This window comes from Gossypium arboreum, chromosome 13 (genome assembly GCF_025698485.1).
Source record: "Gossypium arboreum isolate Shixiya-1 chromosome 13, ASM2569848v2, whole genome shotgun sequence".
NCBI classification, from domain to species: domain Eukaryota; kingdom Viridiplantae; phylum Streptophyta; class Magnoliopsida; order Malvales; family Malvaceae; genus Gossypium; species Gossypium arboreum.
The window spans coordinates 116524669-116537197 of record NC_069082.1 but is presented as its reverse complement, the minus strand read 5'-3'; the positions used below and the strand labels follow the sequence as shown (position 1 = coordinate 116537197).

Sequence of the window (12529 nt, the reverse complement as noted above, 5' to 3'; positions counted from 1 at the left end):
TAAAGGGCCGTCAAACGAAGATTGTTGGGCTCGGTCTTTGTGGATGGATGCTAAGCCCATTCTAAACATCAAATTAGCAAAATGAAAACAAAGCACAGTTTATACTTCCTAATTATATTTCAAAAGAAATTATATCAAGTTGTGCGTGACTCAATTGTAAATGTATTATATTAACGAAGATGGAGAGGGGGATAGTGTCAAGGAAGACTGATTCACCCTTGTTGGGGTTGAGAGCCGGAAAAGTAAGGAGGTTAGCCTAAGGTCATTAAGAACTTAGCATATAAGAGTTTTGAGCGCTGCTAGGAGTATTTATAGAAGTGATGGTTCCCACATGGTCTCTTATTGAAAAGAGTGTACTTATTAATAGCGGGTGGCCTAACAAAGGGTTCAACTAATTGGTTAAGGTTAGATGGTCCCTCCCGTGGATGATATGTTGGTCATTGAATGCCCATCCAGACGGTATAAGGTTGAGGATCGTTCACGAGTGCCTTTCTAATTGCTTCTCATAATTCTCTGTATCCCACTCGAGGTAGGGTTTAAGAATTAATGTAAGTTTGTATTTGGCGTAAGAAGACTATTTTTTTTCTTTTTGTTACATATTCAAGTTGTTCATATAATAAGTACGCATGTTAAATTCAAACTGTTTACTAAACTGACAAAATGACTTGATTGATATAATATTAATACTTTAAAGATTCAATTATAATGTTGAAAAAGTTTCAAACAATTTAAATTTTAAACCATAATTTGTAAAGTCTAATGCAAGTATATCTGTCTAACTTATAAAATTTGAAAGTTTCATAGACTTTATTTGTTTTAGGGTTAAATATTAAAATTATACATAAATTTTGATTCAAAATGTAATTTGATATATGAATTTTAATCGAAAAGATTCTAAGAATTGAATTTTGATTTTGATTCAATCATTTGTATTTTTTAAAATACATCAATTTATTTTCATATTAGATAAATATAATTATTTTTGCATACAATATTTAGACATAAAATGTTATTACATCGATAATAATGTTATGATTTATGAAAATTGAATCAAGTCAATATTTCATATATAAAATAATACAAAATCAAAATTTATGTATAGAATTACAAATTTAGTCTTTAGATATGATTTTGAACTTTTATTTTATTTTATTTTTCTCATTTTTGTTAAAAGTTTTTCAATTAACAAACTATTGACGAGTTTTAAGGTGGGATTTTTAAAACAAGCTTTTCATGACACCTAATTATATAAAAAGTAATGTTATTTGAATTAAATCAAATAAAAATTAATATTATTTGAATTGCATTGATTAGATTAAAAATTGTACCTAAATTATTATTCAATCACATAAAACATAACTCTTTTACGCAAATTATTAGAAGTCTTTAATATTTTGTGTAAATTACAAGATACAAAAAAACTGGGGATCTCTGAGGAGGCAGTGGCCATCAGTCATTGGGAAATTTGATTCAAGAAGACAAGTTGACTGCTCTAGCTGACACTCACATTAACAGAAGCGACAAGGAAGCTGTTTAGATTTTAATTCCCGGTAGGAACTTCGAGAATACAAGGGAAAAGTTTAAAGATAGGTTGCAATCCAAAGATGCCATTGAAACTGAGCCCAATAATGGGACGGAAGGAGACTCTAGAATGGACAATGTAAATGTGGGCCTTAACTTTCTGAAGGCCCATTTGATGAGTTACGGATCCAGATAATGACTGTTTAGTGGGTCATAAGCATGATGGCTTGGATGAGGCTCTATTGTCAGCCATAACCAAACCTAAGGTGAGGAAGATTCGGTCAACAACTGGTATTTGTGAGGCCAAGATAATTACAAAGGGAGAAAGAGGGAGACCGCCTGAGAAGAAGAAGAAAGGGTCTGGGAAGTGGCTAAAACAATCCAAAGTGGTGAACGACTCGCTCTCCGACTCAGATTTCATCAATCGAAAGAGAGTCATCTGTAAAGAAGCTGAGGAAGCTTGGAAAGTGGGAAAAATCTTGGGTCTGAGGGCTAGCTGTAGTGATGAGGTCGTTATTTCAGAATCCATAAGGCTAGAAGAAGCGTGGGACTTGTAGAGTAAGGGATTTTGGTAAACTCTTGGGACTTCAAGTAAGGGGAATTGAAGAAGAGGCTGTGAGAGAGTTGTTTCACTATTACAGATCGACCAGCCTTAATGTAAGACATTGGGTGTAATGGCCCGAATTTTGGGCCTAGAAGAATTGGGCTTTGGGCTTTAGGTCTTATAAAATTTTTAAGTGAGCAAGAAAATGACAAATGATATGTTGGCTTTAAGGGTTTAATGAATTTGAAGTGTCTAGGTGTGTTGGAGAAGTTCTGGGTTTAAGTTTTGTTGTGGAGGAATTTTAATTTAATTATTAAAATAACCAGGGTTGTGAGTAGTTGGGCTTTTAAATAAAAATGGGGGAAAAATAGCATCAAAAAGCCTTGTGGTGGAGTGGCTAAGTGACGCCACTTAGGGTGTGGGGAGGTGTCTTAGTGGCTAGTGTAACACCCTTAACCCGTATCCGCTGCCAGAACAGGGTTTCGGAGCATTACTACCATTTACAGATCACTAAAAAAAATTTAAATACTTACCGATTCAATGCATCATATAAATAAATATATTACCATTCAATCAACAGTTTGACAGTTGTATAAGCATCAAACAAAGAACATTGTTAGTATACTTGCACATATCTCATATAAATTCAACAACGATATATCTGTTTTCTCGACATATCGCACTTGAGTTTAATAATAGTCTCAATTACATAATTTCCTTGTATCAACATATCAAAGATAATCATATATGTACATGTCATGAAACATATCATGCTCTTACCGTTTCTTCATAAGCATATATCATTCATTTCATTATATCAATATTTCATGCTCCATCATTTCCATATATTTTATGTATATTTATTCCGGTAATAGCTTATATCAAACTTAACATAAATTATATTTCATGTACTTGTACTTATTTCGTTTATCTATCTTCATAATTATTTCATATAACCATTCGTCATCCGATACATATTACACGAATATCAATTGTTCAACAGATGCTAGGCGTCTCCCATCCACGGTCTTATTTATCTTTGACATAATGCCATAGTGTCTTTCAACTATGGTCTTACTCATTTTCTCATGTTGCCATGGTATCTTTCAACCATGGTCTTACACATTTTATATCGAGTTGCCATGGTATCTTTCAACCATGGTCTTACACTCAAGTTGCCATGGTATCTTTCAACCATGGTCTTACACATTTCATATCGAGAGCACACTCCTGAACCTCATCCTTGCAATGGGATTACCATCGAGCTAAATCCCGCAATATAAACTCATAGAGTATTGTCGGGATTACCATCGAGCTAAATCCTCAACGACAATTACTCTAATGAGCTTGGATCCAATTACCACCAAAGCTAAATTGAGACCCTAATTCGATTACCCGTCCGGCTAAATCCATTTTACACATATTCTTCGGAGGGCTATATCAGATAGGATCACCCGTCCTGCTAGATCCTTTTTACCGTCAATTCCTTTTCGAGATCCATCGAATTTTCCTTTCATTCAACCGGATTTCTTCCCATTTTATCAAATATATCAATGTTTTATAAATTTTCATACAATGAACATTCAAATCATATTCACATCAATAACATACAATCTCAAGCATTTGAATATAATTCAAGTTACGAACTTACCTCATTGATTGCTCGTGTTTATTATTTCATTATTCGATATATTTTCTTTTCCATGATCAAGTCTCGTATTTGTGTCGCCTTGGATCTTTATAAATAAATTTGATCATCATTTTCATTCATTTCATATTCTAATACATTTAATTAATGCTCTAGGCAAAATTACCATTTTGCCCTAAACTTTAATTAATGACGATTTCATCCTTAGGGACGGAAAGTAAAATTCTTGCAATTTAATCCTTATTTCCAACTATTATTCTCATATATAATGATAACAGTCCATGAATTCTATAAAATATCAAAATTTTCCATAATTTCAACACTTTTCAATTTAATCCTAAAACATGTTTTCCCGATCTTGAACTAAATTGATAATTTCGTTAAATTTTGTAATTTAAATAATAAAATAATCTATTTCATGCAATTTAGTCATTTCGACATTTTTACAAAATTGCCCATAAAATTTTACTTTTATTCAATTTAGTCCCCGAGCCTAAAACATGCAAATTAGCCATGCTAGATGAATATTCATACATATTTTCCTCCTCCTCCTCTCCATTCCACATCCTTAATTTATATAACATACAACAAGTAACATTATCAATAATTTCACTATTTACTTATATGTACATTCAAAACTGTCCATTTGCATCATAGTCACTAAATTATTTATATATTAAGCTACAGAACTCAAAATTAAGATCTGTTAATTTTTCCTGAAACTAGACTCACATGTATTCTTATCATAAAATTTTCAGAATTTTTGGTTTAGCCAATTAGTACAGTTTATTCATTAAAGTCACCCCTGTTCTGCTGTCTGACAGTTCTGACCCTTCTTCACTAAAAATTAGTTATCTCCTTTTACAGAATTCAAATGATGTTCTAGTTTGTTTCTAATAAAACTAGACTCATTCAGGATTCTATAAATATAAATTTAATCCTTTAATTATTTTCTTCATTTTTTATTATTTTTCAAAGTCTGAACAGGGAACCTGAATTCATTCTGACCTTGTCTCACAAAATTCATTATATATCAAAATTTACAAATTCATTGCTTACACTGTTTCTTCTATGAGAAACTAGACTCATTAATATTTAATTCCATATTTTTTTCATCTTCTAATTCAATTTATAAAATTTATGGTGATTTTTCAAAGTTAGACTACTGCTGCTGTCCATAACTGTTTTAGTGCAAGATATTAATTACCATGTTATAACACCCTTATTTTCTTTTTCTACACCATTTCTCATCACTTTCTCTTATTTTCTCTTCACTAACATATCAAGAACATAGGACCTTATGTAATAAAACTCTACTATAACATTATTTCCATGATTTATCAACAATAACAAACTTAAAAACATATTGAAATCTTGATGTACTTACCTTATTCTCTTGATACCAATCTTTAACTTGATTTTCTCTCTCCTCCAGCTTCTATTTTGAATCCAACTTGATATTCTAACTCCCCATGTTCTCCTTAACATTTTCTCTCTTGGTAGCTATGGAAATTCATTTGATTTTTGGGTGAAAATGGTGAATTTTTGGTAAAAGGACCAAATTGTAAAGAAAGTAAAACTTTCTTTCTTCCTCTCTTTCTCTCACGTTAGTTTGCATGGAAAGGAAAGATGATGAAAATTCTTCATCTTTCTTTCCTTATATACTAAATAAATAATAATAAAATAATATTAAATATCTTATAAAATATTAATAAAATAATATTTATCTAATTAATTAATTTAAAATATCATTAACATAATCATTACATTCTAGAATTCTCTCTCTTACTAATTGTCCATTTTGCCCTTCATGATCTTTTAGAATTCCATCATTGAGTCATCATTTAATTTCGTAAAATTACAATTTAGTCCCTCATAGTTCTTCACTTATTCAATTTGGTCCTAATTCATCCATTTTCCTTAGTTTCTAGATCATTCTACCCTTAAAATATTTACACTATTGGTCCTTCAACTTTTTCATATTTACACTTTAACCCTTTAAGTCTTGAGTATTTACTCTTAGGCAACAAAACTTTTCTAACTTTTACAATTTAGTCCTTTCCTGAATCAAGATATCATAATTTACTTCCCAATGTTGCCATAACTCAAAACTTCCCTTTTTATCACTTTATTTCCTTATTTTATTATATCAAGGATAATATATTACTGTAAAGATTTTCAGGGTATTACAGCTAGCAAGGAGATCCTAGGTTCGAATCCTAGCTTAGTATTTTTAGGAGTTTAATTTTGGCCTTCTAAAAGGTTGGAAGTGGCGTGAAGATGGACTTTAAGGGGAGTGTTCAGGAGAGAAAATTTAGGAAATAGATTGGGGAGTTATCAGGGAGAAAAATGAGGAGATGAGAAAGGGGAAGTGACGGAGCTGAATTGGGAATTGAGGGTCAGGCAATTTGGCTATAGGCTATAAATATGTGCTGAGGTTGGGATCCTAGACTAATGCCAAATTCTTCATTTTTTTTAAGTGCCGATTGGCTTTTCCATCTTTGCTAGCTGATTCTTTTTCCATTCTTTCTCTCCTCAATTCTCTTTTGATTTACCCTTTAGGTTAGCTGATTCCTTCTTCTACTCTTCTTCTTTAATTTGTGCCGAATAAACCTTATTCACTATGTTAGTTTAAAAGCCGAAAAGCCGAATCTCCCTTGGGCCGATTGCTCTTTCGGTGTAACTACCTTATCTCTTTTTCGGCTAGTATTGTTAATACCGATTACTCTTCTCCCTCACTCTTTCTAATCGACTTTGGTAGGGTATCAGTATTGGATCTCGGATTTTAGCTCTCTGTCGAATTGTTCCTTAGGTGTTCTGCGATTTTGATCTAGGGAATACGTGATCAAGGTAAAGCTATTAGGGACTGGGGATTGGTGTTCAAGGTAAGGTTAAGGTGAGGTTTCGATTTTTTTGGGTAAAATATGTATTAAGCATACGATTAATGGAAGGGTGATATCGTTTGTAGGTTGGTGACTAACGGAATCGCAACATGCTCGATTACCAGGTGTGTACACACACTTCGCACACACAGTAGATCGGTAAATTCTGAAATGCCGAAAAGTCGAAATGTCAAAATGTCGAAAAGCTGAAAGTTTGGATACGGTAGTCTTGCCAGTGCGCAAACACTCATAAAAGGGTATTCGATATGATACCAGAGACCCCATGAGAGATCTCATGGACTTGGGTCACGTTTTGGCCAACTGGGCCAAATGGGCTCGACGGGCTCGTGAGCCCAAATAAGCAAAAGTTGATAATTTGGTAATATGTGATGAGCTGATTAAGTTTGTTGAATGGTTTGGCTTGGATTCGGGACTGATGGGCCATATAAGTGTGATTGAGCATAATGGGCCATATAAATGTGATTGGGCTTGATGGGCCATATGAATGTATAGAAACCTGTAGACTTGCTAGGGTTTTGTCATAGACTTGTAGGCCTAGTTTCTAATAAATCCTTAAGCAGCATAAAACTTAACTAATTTATCAAATTCATCTGTGGACAAGTCATAAGGGTAAAGTGTGGCAATGGGCATATGCATGTCTAAGATTGAATCTAGGGAGAGCTTGGTACTTAAGCGGTCTTAATGACCCACCTCCTCTTCTCTGGAATCCTACCTGGTGCATAGTGTCTGTTCACTTTGGCCAACGAGGACTTGTTGACGGGCCAAAGTTCGTAATTAAGACCCATACTGCTAAGAAATTACCAAAATAGTAAAAATTACTGAAATACCCCTATGTGTTATGAGTATGATCTATGTATGATATATGCTGCATCCATACATTATTATGTTGCATATGGGCTGGGTTTATGATTGGAGGAAGCGTATAAGGATCGCATGGTTGCTCGATGACTGTGGATCCACCGAAGACTTTTTAGCCACCGAGCAGCTTTGCTGCACCGTTAAGTAGTGCCGTAACTGGTGCTACACCGTTTATAAGCAGCTATACTGCACCGTTAAGTGGGGCCGCACTGGTTCCACACCGGGTCGTAATAAGAATGGGTGGGTCGAGTATCTCCCTATAGTAAGTGTTGGTTGGAAAGGGGGTGTACAGGTTGGATGGGGATATAAGCATTTGCATACATACATCATGATTGGATTATGAAAAGGGCTTGGCCCAGTTAAATGTGATATGTGGAAATTGACATGGGTTTAGGCCCTACTGAGGCCAAAATGGGCTAAGGCCCAAAGGTCATCGTATTTGAATTGGGCTTAGGCCCAAAATGATTTGTCTGTTGCGTGTTTGTTTGATGAGGGTTGTACACACTGAGTTTTCGAAAACTCACCCCCTCTTTTATTTTCTCAGGTGATACTTAACAGGAGGTTCGATTTTTGGAGGAACCCAGGGTAGCCAGCTAGCAGGACAACTTGAATTTGTTTAAAAAGCATTTAAGTTACTAGTTTATTAAGTAATTTCCTTTTTTTAGTCTGGATTGTAATAAAACCTCCCCTCTTTGCTATTATTTGGTTTATTAATTTTTATGTGATGTAATCATGGAAAGTTGAACACGGTTTCCTAAATCATAGAATGTTTTCCACGTTTCCGCAACTAAATTCTAAAATGACAGTTTTTCTTCTATCAAATGTTTCGAACAAGCTTTCGCAACTGAAAAGAGAATTTACCAAGTATTGAGATGTATTGTTCTAAGGAAGGGTTTTCAACGAAAACAAGTTTTCGCTAAAACACTTCAATGTGACACGCCAGATTCGGCCATAACGTCCAGGCCGAGTTTGGAGTATTACATTGGGGGAACTTGAAGGTTCGGGTTTGAAAGAGGTGTCGTGCATTGTTCTTTAATGGAAAGGTCGATCAAAATTTTGATTGTGTGCTGGTCAAATTTTTGTCCTTGTGAGATTGAGGAGCAAAAAGGTATTTGATTTATGTTGTGAATATGAATGTCAGTGTTGGTATCATGTTGTGCTTTGGGGTGAAGTCTTGTTTTTTTTCCTTCTTATTTGATGAGCCGAACAGTTTTAATGGTTTTACCAACGAATGGAAATTGACTTGCAGTGGTTGACTCTCATTAAGGGTCTTTTTAGCGGAGATATTATATATTCTCCTCCGATCATGTGTTAAAGTCCTCTGGACTGATATGTTTTTATGCCAATGAAGTTGTATATCGAAGGGTCAGCCTTTGAAGCTTTAGAGAGAGTGATGACAGAATTGGACCAAAATGTGGCTACATCTTTTATGCGAGGCGTTTATTGGGGCTCTGTGGTGATTTGGCTATGATGCTTTTGCTGTTTGAGACGAGGACTGATCCTATTTTTGGTTTATTCATGCTTGAAGAGCTTGTTTTCCTTGAATTGGAAGCCATCTGATTTTGTGGAAATTGATTAGGAACATGATGGTTCTTTTAAATGAGAATCAGCCTTGGAAGTGATGGTGATATCTAGCGCTTCTCAGTATTATTTGTTGCTTAATTTTCTTAGCTTGGTGTTTCTATGGCGTTTTTTTTTTTTTTTGAGGCGATCTTCTGTAGCTTTGAAATTTCTAATTTATTAATAATATTATTAATTTACTGAGAAAAAAAAACATGACTCAGTTACACAAATACACAAATTGAATAATGTTTTATATAAGATTAATTACACAATATTAAAACTTCCATCAAAGTTGATTTCGTGTAGGATTTGATGACTACTTACAAATCAATATGCCAGTCTTGGTCTGCCATGTTCCTATTTTTTATACGAAATTAGCCACCCAGCACGTCACTTACAATTATAATTTCACAAATGAGAAAAAGCCTCACTCACTTTTTCTACATAAATAGACAAAAATGCTTATGTATGCCCTTATGTCACCTGCTCAATCCTTTTTTTCGCTTGCCTTTTTTTTTCTTATATACAATATAAATAAATTAAAATATGATGTTTTTTATATCAGTATATAAAACCAGAATTATGGTTTAGTTTTTGACAGTTTCGATGGCGACTCCTACTCAAGAGGAGCAGCAGCTTCACTTTGTGGTGTTTCCCTTCATGTCTCAAGGCCATATGACCCCTATGATTGACATTGCTAGATTGCTGGCACAGCGAGGCGTGATCGTAACCATCATTACAACGCCTCAAAACGCAGCTAGGTTCAAGGCAACCCTCGATCGTGCCATGGAATCGGGGCTCTTCATCCGTCTACTTGAGTTACAGTTTCCATGTGCTGAATTTGGATTGCCAGAAGGGTGCGAGAGCTTCGACATGCTGCCTTCCTTTAGCTTAGCCTGGAATTTCTACCAAGCTGCCGACGCGCTTGAAACGCCAGTTAAAAAACTGTTCCCTGAGCTAACGCCAAGCCCGACCTGTATCCTTTCTGATGTGTTGTTTCCGTTCACATTCGACATTGCCAACCAGTTTCAGATTCCGAGGATCGTGTTCCATGGAGTTTGTTGCTTTCGTCTTGTTTGTCTCCATAATTTACGCATCTCCAACGTTCTTGACCACGTTTCCTCAGAGACGGAGTACTTCGTCGTGCCTAACATGCCCCACAAAGTTGAGTTCACTAAATGCCAGATCACACAAGTTATGGCTGAAAACCTCAAGCAATTTTCGGAGGAACGGAAGAAGGCGGATCTCGAGTCTTACGGCGTCATCGTAAACTCTTTCGAAGAGATGGAGCCCGAATATGTTAAGGAATACAAGAAGACAAGGGAGGACAAAGTATGGTGCATTGGTCCGGTTTCTCTATGTAACAAGGATGCCATGGATAAAGCTCAGAGAGGCAACAAGGCCTCGGTTGATGAACAACAGTTCTTGGGATGGCTTGATTCTCAAAAACCAGGTACCGTAATCTATGCCTGTCTGGGAAGCATATCGAACTTGACGCCCTCTCAATTGATACAACTCGGTTTAGGCCTAGAGGCATCGAATAGGCCGTTTATATGGGTTATAAGAGCAAGTGATGCATCGAATGATGTAGACACCTGGATTTCAGAGGACGGTTTCGAGGAAAGAACGAAAGGAAGAGGGCTTGTGCTCCGGGGTTGGGCACCGCAAGTACTAATACTGTCGCATCAGGCCATCGGAGGGTTCTTAACTCATTGCGGTTGGAACTCAACAATCGAAGGCATCTCTGCCGGTGTTCCATTGATAACTTGGCCCCTATTTGCAGATCAGTTTGCCAATGAGAAACTGGCTGTACAAATAGTTGAAATCGGAGTGAGGGTGGGAGTAGAGGAGCCAATGAGGTGGGGAGAAGAAGAGAAAATTGGAGTATTAGTGAAGAAAGAAGATGTTAAAGAGGCTATTGAAAAGCTGATGGATGAAGCAGAGGAAGGAGAAGAGAGAAGAAAAAGAGCTAAGAGACTTGGAGAGATGGCAAAAAAGGCTGTTGAGATAGGGGGATCTTCCCACGTCCACATTTCACGGTTAATCCAAGATATCAGGCAAAGGGCTAATGAGAGGAAGCAACTTAGCACCTGAAATGAAGCGGCAACCTAAATCTCCATACTCCAAAAGAGCTTAGGGAGTCACTTCATGGTCACTTATATGAATCGCTATGTATGCTTTACCTGAGAAATATAATTGTAAAATGCAAATGGCCCAATCTCAAGATAAATGAACGGAGTACGAGTCGCAGCACATGTATGAACTTCATCCACCATGTGGACTTCCTCCCTATAAGACAACTTAAAAAGCAACAACACCACCATGTGAACTTCATAATTTGTGTCACTTATATCAACTTCCCCATAAGTGCATAATTTATTTATTTATTTACTTATAATATTTCTCCCATTGAATTATACTATTTATGTTGTTAATTATATTATTTATATTTTATTTATTATTGATTTATGGAATAAGTTGAGAAAAATAGCTTAAATTTTATTTTTGAAGTTTGTAGTTTGTACTTTCAACATAGTGCAATTTTAGTGTTTTGGCTATAACTTGAGCTACAAACCTCTGTTTTGGGTCTATATATTAATTCGAAGGGAATTGAAAGATTTAACTAAAGTTATTTTATGGATGAAGATAGAAAATGTCAGGAAGACATTCGAAAACGGTCTGAAAGTTTAATGCAAAAATTGCCAAAATATCTTGAAAAAAAACTTTGCTTTATTAAATTAACGGGACTTTTGTATTTTTCCATTAAATTATTTTTTTCATATAAATAGACATTATTAAGTAAATATAGAGAGACAAGACATAGCCACCTTATATTTATTTTGTTTTTGCATTTTATTTTCTTTCTGAGTTTCTAAAGCCTCTTTTTTAGTCGAAGGTTAATCGAAGTTTGTTTCCATAAATTCATGAGATTTATTTATGCTTTAGTTCTTATTTTTTCTTTGGTATTCACGCATCTTCTATTTTAATTACAACTGCTCAGGTTTGATAAATATTCAACCTATATTTGATAGCGTAGATTAGTTGTTTTGTCAATTAGAATAATTAAATCTGTAATTGTTAAATTCATTTTAATACTAGTGGCAAATTGCATAACTCGTTTATATGGTGGTTTACGTTTATGTGGTATGGATGTCTAATCTAGCTTAAATTAACCCCGTTGAGGTGAGTTTGTCGGTTAGAATTAGGTTTCTCTCGTTCTTAATGTTGCCGGTAAGTTAATCTTGAGTGCTGAGTTACAAGGTTATTTATCAGTTAGAGAAGTAATTTCAAACGAGCTACCTCTTGGTTATTGAACATGTAAAGAGAGATTCATTGCTCAGTGCTAAGTTGACAGGTAGAACCAATTTATTAAAGGTATCTAAGACACCCTTGTGTTGATGATCGAATCTACGAATCAAATTAAGATTTTAACTTTGGTTAGAGTTTCTTCTCATTGATTTTATTTTCCTTTATTTTATGATTTCTTTTTAC

General features: G+C 35.0%; 1 protein-coding gene across 1 annotated transcript; it reads left to right on the top strand.

Moving 5' to 3' along the window:
* Positions 1 to 9582: 9582 nt before the first annotated feature.
* LOC108461926 (UDP-glycosyltransferase 73C3-like) lies at positions 9583 to 11374 on the top strand. Its single transcript, XM_017761909.2, has one exon. The coding sequence runs from the start codon at positions 9644 to 9646 to the stop codon at positions 11129 to 11131; it is 1488 nt and encodes a 495-aa protein (XP_017617398.1). The 5' UTR covers positions 9583 to 9643; the 3' UTR covers positions 11132 to 11374.
* The last annotated feature ends 1155 nt before the right edge of the window (positions 11375 to 12529 follow it).